The 15636-nt window shown below is 46.4% G+C and overlaps 1 protein-coding gene across 1 annotated transcript in view; it reads right to left on the reverse strand.

Annotated features, from left to right (window-relative positions):
* Positions 1 to 6514: 6514 nt before the first annotated feature.
* Positions 6515 to 15636, reverse strand: part of LOC130340894 (zinc finger protein 189-like) — a gene marked incomplete in the record, with an annotated part of 80793 nt that continues 71671 nt past the window's right edge. Inside the window, 1 exon segment of the mRNA XM_056554220.1 lies at positions 6515 to 8490. Within this exon segment, the coding sequence (XP_056410195.1) occupies positions 6788 to 8490 (1703 nt within the window).

Raw genomic sequence — 15636 nt, forward strand, 5'->3', positions numbered from 1 at the left:
ATCCCATACCGCACTACTGCTGATACTCACCCTATACAGCTGATCATCTCCTGCCTTATCCATTACATCCCATACCACACTACTGCTGATACTCACCCTATACAGCTACTTATCTCCTGCCTTATCCATTACATCCGATACCGCACTACTGCTGATACTCACCCTATACAGCTGATCATCTCCTGCCTTATCCATTACATCCCATACCACACTACGGCTGATACTCACCCTATACAGCTACTTATCTCCTGCCTTATCCATTACATCCCATACCACACTACTGCTGATACTCACCCTATACAGCTACTTATCTCCTGCCTTATCCATTACATCCCATACAACACTACTGCTGATACTCACCTTATACAGCTGATCATCTCCTGCCTTATCCATTACATCCCATACCGCACTACTGCTGATCCTCGCCCTATACAGCTACTTATCTCCTGCCTTATCCATTACATCCCATACCACACTACTGCTGATACTCACCCTATACAGCTGATCATCTTCTGCCTTATCCATTACATCACATACCACACTACTGCTGATCCTCACCCTATACAGCTGCTCATCTCCTGCCTTATCCATTACATCCCATACCACACTACTGCTGATACTCCCCCTATACAGCTACTTATCTCCTGCCTTATCCATTACATCCCATACCGCACTACTGCTGATCCTCGCCCTATACAGCTACTTATCTCCTGCCTTATCCATTACATTCCATACCACACTACTGCTGATCCTCACCCTATACAGCTGCTCATCTCCTGTCTTATCCATTACATCCCATACCACACTACTGCTGATACTCACCCTATACAGCTGCTCATCTCCTGCCTTATCCATTACATCCCATACCACACTACTGCTGATACTCACCCTATACAGCTGCTCATCTCCTGCCTTATCCATTACATCCCATACCACACTACTGCTGATACTCACCCTATACAGCTGATCATCTCCTGCCTTATCCATTACATCCCATACCACACTACTGCTGATACTCCCCCTATACAGCTACTTATCTCCTGCCTTATCCATTACATCCCATACAACACTACTGCTGATACTCCCCCTATACAGCTACTTATCTCCTGCCTTATCCATTACATCCCATACCACACTACTGCTGATACTCACCCTATACAGCTGATCATCTCCTGCCTTATCCATTACATCCCATACCGCACTACTGCTGATACTCTCTCTATACAGCTTCTCATCTCCTGCCTTATCCATTACATCCCATACCACACTACTGCTGATACTCACCCTATACAGCTGATCCTCTCCTGCCTTCTCCATTACATCCCATACCGCACTACTGCTGATCCTCATCCTATACAGCTGATCATCTCCTGCCTTATCCATTACATCCGATACCGCACTACTGCTGATACTCACCCTATACAGCTGATCATCTCCTGCCTTATCCATTACATCACATACCACACTACTGCTGATCCTCACCCTATACAGCTGATCATCTCCTGCCTTATCCATTACATCCCATACAACACTACTGCTGATACTCACCCTATACAGCTGATCATCTCCTGCCTTATCCATTACATCACATACCGCACTACTGCTGATATTCACCCTATACAGCTGCTCATCTCCTGCCTTACCCATTACATCCCATACGGCACTACTGCTGATACTCACCCCATACAGATTCTAATCTCCTGCCTTATCCATTACATCCCATACCACACTACTGCTGATACTCACCCTATACAGCTGATCATCTCCTGCCTTATCCATTACATCCCATACCGCACTACTGCTGATCCTCACCCTATACAGCTGCTCATCTCCTGCCTTATCCATTACATCCCATACCACACTACTGCTGATACTCCCCCTATAAAGCTTCTCATCTCCTGCCTTATCCATTACATCCCATACCGCACTACTGCTGATACTCACCCTATACAGCTGCCATTCTCCTGCCTTATCCATTATATCCCATACCACACTACTGCTGATACTCACCCTATACAGCTACTCATCTCCTGCCTTATCCATTACATCCCATACCGCACTACTGCTGATCCTCACCCTATACAGCTACTTATCTCCTGCCTTATCCATTACATCCCATACCACACTACTGCTGATACTCACCCTATACAGCTGCTCATCTCCTGCCTTATCCATTACATCCCATACCACACTACTGCTGATACTCACCCTATACAGCTTCTTATCTCCTGCCTTATCCATTACATCCCATACCACACTACTGCTGATACTCACCCTATACAGCTGCTCATCTCCTGCCTTACCCATTACATCCCATACGGCACTACTGCTGATACTCACCTCATACAGATTCTAATCTCCTGCCGTATCCATCATGTTCCATTTCGTACTGCTGTTGTTGTAATCCTGTCCAACATGGCCATTTTTTTTACATGGAGTCCATTAAATTCCCAAACTGTTCTGATTTCTGAGAGAATTCCATTGGTCCACACGGTCACCTACCTGACCTTGTCTGCTCCTTTACTATTAATATCATGTCTGTCATATAGGAGACTGACCGCTCTGCATCCTGGGATATATTCGGACTGAGGACAATGGGGTCCTGCATATGGTTTATACATTGATAGCACATTAGTCCGATTGAACCTCCCCCCCCCCCCCCCGAATAACTGGTGAACTTATGATTTTAGAAAGGTTTTAGAGACTTTGGGGACTAAGAACTGATGAATACGGATTCGCCTCTAGAGCAGCGTTCCCCAACCCATGTGACTTCAAGACGCTGCAGAACTACAATTCCCAGCATGCCTGGATGGAAAACACCTCTGGAGAGTTAGAGATTGGGCTGGGATCTGATGTGGTACCTGAGAACAGAGGGACAGTCCTGACTTTATGGAGAGGACAGAGGGACAGTCCTGACTTTATGGGGAGGACAGAGGGACAGTCCTGACTTTATGGGGAGGACAGAGGGACAGTCCTGACTTTATGGGGAGGACAGGGGGACAGTCCTGACTTTATGGGGAGGACAGAGGGACAGTCCTGACTTTATGGGGAGGACAGAGGGACAGAGGGACAGTCCTGACTTTATGGGGAGGACAGAGGGACAGTCCTGACTTTATGGAGAGGACAGAGGGACAGTTCTGACTTTATGGGGAGGACAGAGGGACAGTTCTGACTTTATGGGGAGGACAGAGGGACAGTCCTGACTTTATGGGGAGGACAGAGGGACAGTTCTGACTTTATGGGGAGGACAGAGGGACAGTCCTGACTTTATGGGGAGGACAGAGGGACAGTCCTGACTTTATGGAGAACAGAGGGACAGTCCTGACTTTATGGGGAGGACAGAGGGACAGTTCTGACTTTATGGGGAGGACAGAGGGACAGTCCTGACTTTATGGGGAGGACAGAGGGACAGTCCTGACTTTATGGAGAACAGAGGGACAGTCCTGACTTTATAGGGAGGACAGAGGGACAGTCCTGACTTTATGGAGAACAGAGGGACAGTCCTGACTTTATAGGGAGGACAGAGGGACAGTCCTGACTTTATGGTGAGGACAGGGGGACAGTCCTGACTTTATGGGGAGGACAGAGGGACAGTCCTGACTTTATGGGGAGGACAGAGGGACAGTCCTGACTTTATGGGGAGGACAGAGGGACAGTCCTGACTTTTAGGACAGAGGGACAGTCCTGACTTTATGGTGAGGACAGAGGGACAGTCCTGACTTTATGGAGAGGACAGAGGGACAGTCCTGACTTTATGGAGAGGACAGAGGGACAGTCCTGATTTTATGGAGAGGACAGAGGGACAGTCCTGACTTTATGGGGAGGACAGAGGGACAGTCCTGACTTTATAGAGGACAGAGGGACAGTCCTGACTTTATGGGAAGGACAGGGGGACAGTTCTGACTTTATGGGGAGGACAGAGGGACAGTCCTGACTTCATGGGGAGGACAGAGGGACAGTCCTGACTTTATTGGGAGGACAGAGGGACAGTCCTGACTTTATTGGGAGGACAGAGGGACAGTCCTGACTTTATGGGGAGGACAGAGGGACAGTCCTGACTTTATGGGGAGGACAGAGGGACAGTCCTGACTTTATGGGGAGGACAGAGGGACAGTCCTGACTTTATGGGGAGGACAGGGGGACAGTCCTGACTTTATGGGGAGAACAGAGGGACAGTCCTGACTTTATGGGGAGGACAGAGGGACAGTCCTGACTTTATAGGGAGGACAGAGGGACAGTCCTGACTTTATAGGGAGGACAGAGGGACAGTCCTGACTTTATGGGGAGGACAGAGGGACAGTCCTGACTTTATGGAGAGGACAGGGGGACAGTCCTGACTTTATGGGGAGGACAGAGGGACAGTCCTGACTTTATGGGGAGGACAGGGGGACAGTCCTGACTTTATGGGGAGAACAGAGGGACAGTCCTGACTTTATGGGGAGGACAGAGGGACAGTCCTGACTTTATAGGGAGGACAGAGGGACAGTCCTGACTTTATAGGGAGGTTCTCTTATCGCGGTATTGTATTTTGGCTTCCATGTCTTTACGGTAAAAAGTGAAGGGACAAAACCCAAAACCTTCAACTATAAATCTAATTCTGATCATTTTCAGACAACAGAAAAAAATCACAATAATAACTGTAAAACAATTGACATTACGGAGCCGATGTAGTAGTATAAATTGTATGTAACACCTATAGACGAACTATGAACAGGTGTAAGTGCCCCCATACACTCTCCACCATTATCCCCACCTTTATGTAGGCGCCGTCATACACTCCACCATTATCCCCACCTTTATGTAGGTGCCGTCATACACTCCACCATTATCCCCACCTTTATGTAGGTGCCGTCATACACTCTCCACCATTATCCCCTTTATGTAGGCGCCGTCATACACTCTCCGCCATTATCCCCTTTATGTAGGTGCCGTCATACACTCTCCACCATTATCCCCTTTATGTAGGCGCCGTCATACACTCTCCGCCATTATCCCCTTTATGTAGGCGCCGTCATACACTCTCCACCATTATCCCCACCTTTATGTAGGTGCCGTCATACACTCCACCATTATCCCCACCTTTATGTAGGCGCCGTCATACCCTCTCCACCATTATCCCCACCTTTATGTAGGTGCCGTCATACACTCCCCACCATTATCCCCTTTATGTAGGTGCCGTCATACACTCTCCACCATTATCCCCTTTATGTAGGTGCCGTCATACACTCCCCACCATTATCCCCTTTATGTAGGTGCCGTCATACACTCTCCACCATTATCCCCTTTATGTAGGTGCCGTCATACACTCTCCACCATTATCCCCACCTTTATGTAGGTGCCGTCATACACTCTCCACCATTATCCCCACCTTTATGTAGGTGCCGTCATACACTCTCCACCATTATCCCCACCTTTATGTAGGTGCCGTCATACACTCTCCACCATTACCCCCACCTTTATGTAGGTGCCCCCATACCCTCTCCACCATTATCCCCACCTTTATGTAGGTGCCATCATACCCTCTCCACCATTATCCCCTTTATGTAGGTGCCGTCATACACTCTCCACCATTATCCCCACCTTTATGTAGGTGCCCCCATACCCTCTCCACCATTATCCCCACCTTTATGTAGGTGCCATCATACCCTCTCCACCATTATCCCCACCTTTATGTAGGTGCCGTCATTCACTCTCCACCATTATCCCCTTTATGTAGGTGCCGTCATACACTCTCCACCATTATCCCCACCTTTATGTAGGTGCCGTCATACACTCTCCACCATTATCCCCTTTATGTAGGCGCCGCCATACACTCTCCACCATTATCCCCTTTATGTAGGCGCCGCCATACCCTCTCCACCATTATCCCCTTTATGTAGGTGCCATCATTCACTCTCCACCATTATCCCCACCTTTATGTAGGTACCCCCATACCCTCTCCACCATTATCCCCACCTTTATGTAGGTGCCCCCATACCCTCTCCACCATTATCCCCACCTTTATGTAGGTACCCCCATACCCTCTCCACCATTATCCCCACCTTTATGTAGGTGCCATCATACCCTCTCCACCATTATCCCCACCTTTATGTAGGTGCCGTCATACACTCTCCACCATTATCCCCACCTTTATGTAGGTGCCGTCATACACTCTCCGCCATTATCCCCTTTATGTAGGTGCCGTCATACACTCTCCACCATTATCCCCACCTTTATGTAGGTGCCGTCATACCCTCTCCACCATTATCCCCACCTTTATGTAGGCGCCGTCATACACTCTCCACCATTATCCCCACCTTTATGTAGGCGCCGTCATACACTCTCCACCATTATCCCCTTTATGTAGGCGCCGCCATACCCTCTCCACCATTATCCCCTTTATGTAGGTGCCATCATTCACTCTCCACCATTATCCCCACCTTTATGTAGGTGCCGTCATACACTCTCCACCATTATCCCCACCTTTATGTAGGTGCCGTCATACACTCTCCACCATTATCCCCTTTATGTAGGCGCCGCCATACCCTCTCCACCATTATCCCCTCTCCACCATTATCCCCTTCATACCCTCTCCACCATTATCCCCTTCATACCCTCTTCGCCATTATTCCCACCTTTCTGCATATTTAATGTTTACAATTATAAAGTTTGTAGTGTAGATCCCAGGTTGGAAAGCAACAGGATATCATCATGCGTTTCCATTAATAAAATTATAGTGTTAATTGGGCCCAAGGGTCTCCTCAGACCAACCATGAGATGCCCCTGAACCGGTGAGTCACTGCAGACCTTAGCTCACTATAATTCGAGAGTGTGGGACATCAATGGTAAAGCCATCCAGAAGTGACATTTTGGTAGTTTTCGTAATGTAGTGCGTCCCTTGATGTCTAACGAGATTTGATTTCTGGTTGAAGCATTTCCCGCACTCAGGACATGTGAATGGCCGCTCTCCCGTGTGACTTCTCTGATGAATTTCAAACTGACTTTTACGTGTAAACCCTCTGCCACATTCCGGACATGAGTACAGCTTCTCTCCTGTGTGGATTCTCTGATGGACAACAAGATCTGATCGATGGATAAAAGATTTCCCACACTCTGGACAGGAATATGGTTTCTCACCTGAATGAATTCTCTTGTGTCTTACAAGATCTGACTTCTGGATAAAACATTTCCCACATTCCAAACAGGGAAAAGGCCTCTCCCCCGTGTGAGTTCTTTGATGGTCAACAAGACTCGACTTGTGAGTAAAACATTTTCCACATTCTAAGCACGCAAATGGCTTCTCCCCTGAGTGACTCCTTTGATGTCGCTCAAGACGATCCTTAAGTGTAAAGCATTTACCGCATTCAGAACAAGAAAATGGCCTGTCCCCAGTGTGGATTCTCTGATGCTTTACGAGGCCTGCTTTTTGGGTAAAGCATTTGCCACACTGCATACATAAAAATGGTTTCTCCTCTTCTTCAGTTTTCTCCTCTACAACAACGTAATCTGTACAGATACATTTACATTCCCCACATTCCAGACATGAAAACCTTTTTCTCTTTCCTTCGTGAACTTTCTGATGTGCAATAAGGCCTGACTTCTGGGTAAAACATTTTTCACATTCAGCACACGAATATGGCTTCTCCCCAGTGTGAATTCTCTGGTGTGCGACAAGAACAGATTTCTTAGTAAAACTTTTTCCACATTCTTGACATGGAAATGGCCTCTCACCCGTGTGAGTTCGCTGATGGTCAACAAGAACAGACTTCTTTTTAAAACATTTGCCACATTCGGCACATATATAGGGATTACTACGTCCGGCATGTGATAGCTGATGTTTAACCAACAATGACTTCTTATTAAAACATTTCCCACATTCCAAACACAACAATGGCTTCTCCTCTGCGTGCATTCTCAGATGTTTAACCAGAATAGATTTCTTACTAAAAGGTTTCCCACATTCAGAACAGGAGTACGGCTTTTCCCCCATGTGAAATTTCAGATGTTCTACAAGATAGGATTTCTGGGAAAATGATTTGCCACACTCTGCACATGAAAAGGGTCTCTCTCCATTGTGAATTTTCTGATGTTTAAAAAGATTCTCTCTGTGCATGAAACATTTCCCACATTCAGGACAAGAAAATGGTTTCTCCCCGGTGTGAAATCTTTGATGTTCTACTAGACGGAACTTGAATGTAAACGATTTACCACACTCGCCACAGAAAAAGGGCCTTGTGTGACTTCTCTTATGTCTAAAAAGATTTGCCTTCTTTGCAAACCGTCTCCCGCATTCAGAACATGGAAATATTTTAAACACTCTGTGATCTGTATTTTGTGTAAAAATATGGGAATTCTCAGAAGGTTTCTCAGGATAAAAGATATCAGAAAATAGACTAGAGCTATGATGGATGTTCAGCATTAAGGAGTCTTCATCCGAAAAATTTTGTGTGACGTTATCTTCTATTTCAGGGTCTCGAGATAAAAGATTCTGTTCTTCTGTGCTGTGGGAACCTGATGAAAATTACAGTCATTTTACTTGTTGTTTAGAAAACAATAAACAATTTTATATCACATTATGCAAATTCCTTCTTTACTGAGATAATAGCAAAAGAGTCTTTTGAAGACAAATACAGAAAAAACAATAAGAAAACTTGTTAGGTGCAATAAACCAAGTATGCTCCATTATGAACAGCCAATGAGAACGGAGTCCAGGTAATATACACTGTTACTGTCTGTTAAACTTCCTCTTTCTTTGCTGCTGCTCATGCAGACAAAAAGATAAGTGTCTTGTCCTGTTTACAAAATATATAGTAGGAATATAGGATTTTCATTATTTTATTATTTTTCATCCATTATATAATCTTATCATTTATTGTTTATTTTTATATGATCCTTTTCCATTATTTTATTTCCATGTATATATTATTTAATTTCATTTATTATTTCAATAATATTTCCTTAATTATTTCCTCTCTTATATTTTAATCTTTTCTTGATTTTATTAATTATTTTTCTCCCTTATTATTGTGGCCATATCATTAATTCTGTATTACTGTTATATTCATTATTTTCTTTCCCCTTTGTTTTTAATTATTGGTTTATTTTTCTTTCCCATGCTATATATTCTATAGTTTTGCCTGTATTTTCGGCGTTTTTGTCCTACCTTCGACATCCTTATTTCTTCTGCGTCACTGCATTCCTCCTTGCTCGTTTTCCTTCTGATAATGCAGTTCATATTCCCTGGTCTCGCGCAATTTCAGCACCACTGGTGATCAGTGGAATAGTTTGCGCCCTTTTCAATTCTTCCACAGTGATCTCCTCACCGCAACACAGCTTAATTATGTTCCGCCTACCTCGATGTGTATAACTCATTACCGGATCTGCTGACAACCAGTGCCCTTTCTTATTATTACAATACATTTATTTCCCATGAATATTTTACTTCATATAATTTGTCACAAAACACAACTACCACCGTATTTTTCGCCGTATAAGACGCACTTTTTCTTCCCCAAAACTGGGGGGGAAAAGTTGGTGCGTCTTATACAGCGAATACACACACCTATCGCAGTGGTCCCTGCGGCCATCAACGGCCGGGACCCGCGGCTAACACAGGACATCACCGATCGTGGTGATGCCCTGTATTAACCCTTCAGACGCGGCGATCAAAGCTGACCGCCACGTCTGAAAGGAAAGTGACACTAACCCGGCTGCTCAGTCGGGCTGTTCGGTCCCGAACAGCTTACAGGACACCGGGAGGGACCTTACCTGCCTCCTCAGTGTCTGCTCCGTGCCGGGATCCCCTGCATGGCCGGCGCTCTCCTTTGACGTTATCACGTCGTCGCGCACGCCGTCCCGTCATCCATAGGAGCGGCGTGCGTAGCGACGTGATGACGGCGACGGAGAGCATGGATCCTGTGGAAGAAGACGTTCGGAGTGTCGGGGACACCACGGGGACGCGGCGACAGCGATGGAGCGACATCCAGGGCAGCGGTGACGGGTCCGGAGCGCCGGGGACACGTGAGCATTACCTCCTATCCAGTGGTCTTCAACCTGCGGACCTCCAGATGTTGCAAAACTACAACTCCCAGCATGTCCGGACAGCCAACGGGCATGCTGGGAGTGGTAGTTTTGTATCATCTGGAGGTCTGCAGGTTGAAGATCACTGTTGGGTTGAGAATCTTTTTTTTCTAGATTTTGCACCTTTAACCCCTTAAGGACATAGGGTGTATCCATACGCCCCCATTTCCAAGTCCTTAAGGACCGAGGGCGTATGGATACGCCCTGAGCATTTCCGGCCCCCGCCGCTGTTTTGCAACAGCTGGATGTTCCCCCCCCAATGTGAACGTACAGGGTACACTCACATGGGCGGAGGATTACAGTAAGTATCCGGCTGCAAGTTTGAGCTGCGGCAAATTTTCTGCTGCAGCTCAAGCTGCCAGCGAGAAACTACTGTGAACCCCCCGCCCGTGTGACTGTACCCTAAAAACACTACACTAACACAAAATAAAAAGTAAAAAACACTACATATACACATACCCCTACACAGCCCCCCTCCCCAATAAAAATGAAAAACGTCTGGTACGCCACTGTTTCCAGAATGGAGCCTCCAGCTGTTGCAAAACAACTACTCCCAGTATTGCCAGATAGCCACTGACTGTCTAGGCATGCTGGGAGTTTTACAACAGCTGGAGGCACCCTGTTTGGGAATCACTGGCGTAGAATACCCCTATGTCCACCCCTATGCAATCCCTAATTTAGGCCTCAAATGCGCATGGTGCTCTCACTTTGGAGCCCTGTCGTATTTCAAGGCAACAGTTTAGGGTCACATATGGGGTATCGCTGTACTCAGGAGAAATTGGGCTTCAAATTTTGGGGGGGATTACCCTTTATAAAAATGTAAATTTTTTGGGGAAACAAGCATTTTAGGTAAAAAAAAAATTTTTTTTTACATATACAAAAGTCATGAAACACCTGTGGGGTATAAAGGTTCACTTAACCCCTTGTTACGTTCCCCGAGGGGTCTAGTTTCCAAAATGGTATGCCATTTTTTTTTTTTTGCAGTTCTGCCACCATAGGGGCTTCCTAAATGCGGCATGCCCCCAGAGCAAAATTTGCTTTCAAAAAGCCAAATGTGACTCCTTCTCTTCTGAGACCTGTAGTGCGCCAGCAGAGGACTTTTCACCCCCATATGGGGTGTTTTCTGAATCGGGAGAAATTGGGCTTCAAATTTTGGGGGGTGTTTTCTGCTATTACCCTTTTTAAAAATGTAAAAATTTTTGGAAACCAAGCATTTTAGGTAAAAAAATAAAAAAAAATTCACATATGCAAAAGTCATGAAAAACAAGTAGGGTGTTAAGGTTCACATTACCCCGTGTTACGTTCCCCGAGGGGTCTAGTTTCCAAAAAGGTATGGCATGTGTTTTTTTTTTTTTTTTGCTGTTCTGGCACCATAGGGGCTTCCTAAATGCGGCATGCCCCCAGAGCAAAATTTGCTTTCAAAAAGCCAAATGTGACTCCTTCTCTTCTGAGACCTGTAATGCGCCAGCAGAGCACTTTTCATCCCCATATGGGGTGTTTTCTGAATCGGGAGAAATTGGGCTTCAAATTTTGGGGGGTATTTTCTGCTATTACCCTTTTTAAAAATGTAAAAATTTTGGGAAACCAAGCATATTAGGTAAAAAAAAATAATTTTTTTTACATATGCAAAAGTCGTGAAACACCTGTAGGGTATTAAGGTTCACATTACCCCTTGTTACGTTCCCCGAGGGGTCTAGTTTCCAAAATGGTATGCCATGTGATTTTTTTTTGCTGTTCTGGCACCATAGGGGCTTCCTAAAGGTGACATGCCCCCCAAAAACCATTTGTCGCTCCTTCCCTTCTGAGCCCTCTACTGCGCCCGCCGAACACTTTACATAGACATATGAGGTATGTGCTTACTCGAGAGAAATTGGGCTACAAATATAAGTAAAAATTTTCTCCTTTTTATCCCTTGCAAAAATTCAAAAATTGGGTCTACAAGAACATGCGAATGTAAAAAATGAAGATTTTGAATTTTCTCCTTCACTTTGCTGCTATTCCTGTGAAACACCTAAAGGGTTAATACACTTACTGAATATCATTTTGAATACCTTGGGGGGTGCAGTTTTTATAATGGGGTCTTTTATGGGGTATTTCTAATATGAAGACCCTTCAAATCCACTTCAAACTTGAACTGGTCCATGAAAAATAGCGAGTTTGAAAATTTTGTGAAAAATTGTAAAATTGCTGCGGAACTTTGAAGCCTCTGGTGTCTTCCAAAAGTAAAAACTCATAAATTTTATGATGCAAACATAAAGTAGACATATTGTATATGTGAAGCCAAAAAAAAATTATTTTGAATATCCATTTTCCTTACAAGCAGAGAGCTTCAAAGTTAGAAAAATGCAAAATTTTCATTTTTTTCATCAAATTTGGGGATTTTTCACCAAGAAAGGATGCAAGTTACCATAAAATTTTACCACTAAGTTAAAGTAGAATATGTCACGAAAAAACAATCTCGGAATCAGATTGATAACTAAAAGCATCAGAGTTATTAATGTTTAAAGTGACAGTGGTCAGAATTGCAAAAAATGCTCCGGTCCTTAAGGTGAAAAAGGGCTCGGTCCTTAAGGGGTTAAAATTGGGTGCGTCTTATGTAATAGATTAATCTATGTAAAAAAATGTTCACCTTTGTCATTAACATAAGTTCCCACCCCCTGCTAGGGGATGTTCTAGCATTTAGGGAGTGAGCAATGTGCCTCATTGCATTCCTGTAACTTTTTCACAAGTCTCTTTTGTTCAGTCTTCACACGATGGTGGGGGCCAAGATGATGGGGGCCAAGATACTGGAAGGAGCAGAGAGGAAAAACAGATGAGGAATGCAATGAGGCACATTGCTCACTCCCTAAATGCTAGAACGTCCCCTAGCAGGGGGTGGGAACTTATGTTAATGACAAAGGCGAAATAAGCTTGAACGATGTGAAATAAAGGTCAGTGGAGACCACACAGAACGCTAAAGCACAATGGTTCTGTCTGCTTTATTTCTCTATGCTTCGGTATATACATTCTGTATACGGATTTGGCCGGGAGTAAGATAGTTATAAGAACGCTGAGTTTAATCCACCACACTTATATGCCGGTGCGTCCTATAGGGTGATAAATACTGTATATAGGTCCTGTACACGACCGTCATTCACAATGTCCTCAAGGCATAGAAAGTATAAAGTACCACCAGTTAGACCAAAACAATAACCAGTGCTTGAGGTGCCTAAAACATAGCTTTTAATATTCTTACGTAAAATCTATAAACCAAGATAACGTGTTTTCACGTGTTCATATAATGATATATGTCCTCCAAATCATAGAGCTGTTAAATAAACATTACATGGAGGGTGCTCGTTTCTTTAGTATTAGCACAACCGTAATCACTTTAGCCTCTTTATTGATGGCTGAGGGAAGGTAACTGTTACGCCGAGCGCTCCGGGTCCTCGCTCCTCCCCGGAGCGCTCGTCTCTCTCTCGCTACCGCAGCGCTCCGGGCAGCTCCACTGACCCGGTGCGCTGCGATACCGTCTCCAGCCGGGATGCGATTCGCGATGCGGGTAGCGCCCGCTCGCGATGCGCATCCCGGCTCCCGTACCTGACTCGCTCTCCGTCTGTCCTGTCCCGGCGCGCGCGGCCCCGCTCCATAGGGCGCGCGCGCGCCGGGTCTCTGCGATTTAAAGGGCCACTGCGCCGCTGATTGGCGCAGTGGTTCCTATTAGTGTGTTCACCTGTGCACTCCCTATTTATACCTCACTTCCCCTTCACTCCCTCGCCGGATCTTGTTGCCATTGTGCCAGTGAAAGCGTTTCCTTGTATGTTCCTAGCCTGTGTTCCAGACCTCCTGCCGTTGCCCCCGACTACGATCCTTGCTGCCTGCCCCGACCTTCTGCTACGTCCGACCTTGCTTCTGCCTACTCCCTTGTACCGCGCCTATCTTCAGCAGCCAGAGAGGTTGAGCCGTTGCTAGTGGATACGACCTGGTCACTACCGCCGCAGCAAGACCATCCCGCTTTGCGGCGGGCTCTGGTGAAAACCAGTAGTGACTTAGAACCGATCCACTAGCACGGTCCACGTCAATCCCTCTCTGGCACAGAGGATCCACTACCTGCCAGCCGGCATCGTGACAGTAGAGCCGGCCATGGATCCCGCTGAAGTTCCTCTGCCAGTTGTCGCCGACCTCACCACGGTGGTCGCCCAGCAGTCACAACAGATAGCGCAACAAGGCCAACAGCTGTCTCAACTGACCGTGATGCTACAGCAGCTACTACCACAGCTTCAGCAATCATCTCCTCCGCCAGCTCCTGCACCTCCTCCGCAGCGAGTGGCCGCTTCTGGTCTACGACTATCCTTGCCGGATAAATTTGATGGGGACTCTAGATTCTGCCGTGGCTTTCTTTCCCAGTGTTCCCTGCACTTGGAGATGATGTCGGACCAGTTCCCTACTGAAAGGTCTAAGGTGGCTTTCGTAGTCAGCCTTTTGTCTGGAAAAGCTCTGTCATGGGCCACACCGCTCTGGGACCGCAATGACCCCGTCACTGCCTCTATACACTCCTTCTTCTCGGAAATTCGAAGTGTCTTTGAGGAACCTGCCCGAGCCTCTTCTGCTGAGACTGCCCTGTTGAACCTGGTCCAGGGTAATTCTTCCGTTGGCGAGTACGCCGTACAATTCCGTACTCTTGCTTCAGAGTTATCCTGGAATAATGAGGCCCTCTGCGCGACCTTTAAAAAAGGCCTATCCAGCAACATTAAAGATGTTCTGGCCGCACGAGAAATCCCTGCTAACCTACATGAACTCATCCATCTTGCCACTCGCATTGACATGCGTTTTTCCGAAAGGCGTCAGGAGCTCCGCCAGGATATGGACTTTGTTCGCACAAGGCGTTTTTTCTCCCCGGCTCCTCTCTCCTCTGGTCCCCTGCAATCCGTTCCTGTGCCTCCCGCCGTGGAGGCTATGCAGGTCGACCGGTCTCGCCTGACACCTCAAGAGAGGACACGACGCCGCATGGAGAATCTCTGCCTGTACTGTGCCAGTACCGAACACTTCCTGAAGGATTGTCCTATCCGTCCTCCCCGCCTGGAAAGACGTACGCTGACTCCGCACAAAGGTGAAACAGTCCTTGATGTCTACTCTGCTTCTCCACGTCTTACTGTGCCTGTGCGGATATCTGCCTCTGCCTTCTCCTTCTCTACTATGGCCTTCTTGGATTCCGGATCTGCAGGAAATTTTATTTTGGCCTCTCTCGTCAACAGGTTCAACATCCCAGTGACCAGTCTCGCCAGACCCCTCTACATCAATTGTGTAAACAATGAAAGATTGGACTGTACCATACGTTTCCGCACGGAGCCCCTTCTAATGTGCATCGGACCTCATCACGAGAAGATTGAATTTTTGGTCCTCCCCAATTGCACTTCCGAAATCCTCCTTGGACTACCCTGGCTTCAACTCCATTCCCCAACCCTGGATTGGTCCACTGGGGAGATCAAGAGTTGGGGGTCCTCTTGTTCCAAGAACTGTCTAAAACCGGTTCCCAGTACCCCTTGCCGTGACTCGCTGGTTCCCCCTGTAACCGGTCTCCCTAAGGCCTATATGGAC

Source organism: Hyla sarda, unplaced genomic scaffold, assembly GCF_029499605.1.
Source record: "Hyla sarda isolate aHylSar1 unplaced genomic scaffold, aHylSar1.hap1 scaffold_604, whole genome shotgun sequence".
Classification (NCBI taxonomy): Eukaryota; Metazoa; Chordata; class Amphibia; order Anura; family Hylidae; genus Hyla; species Hyla sarda.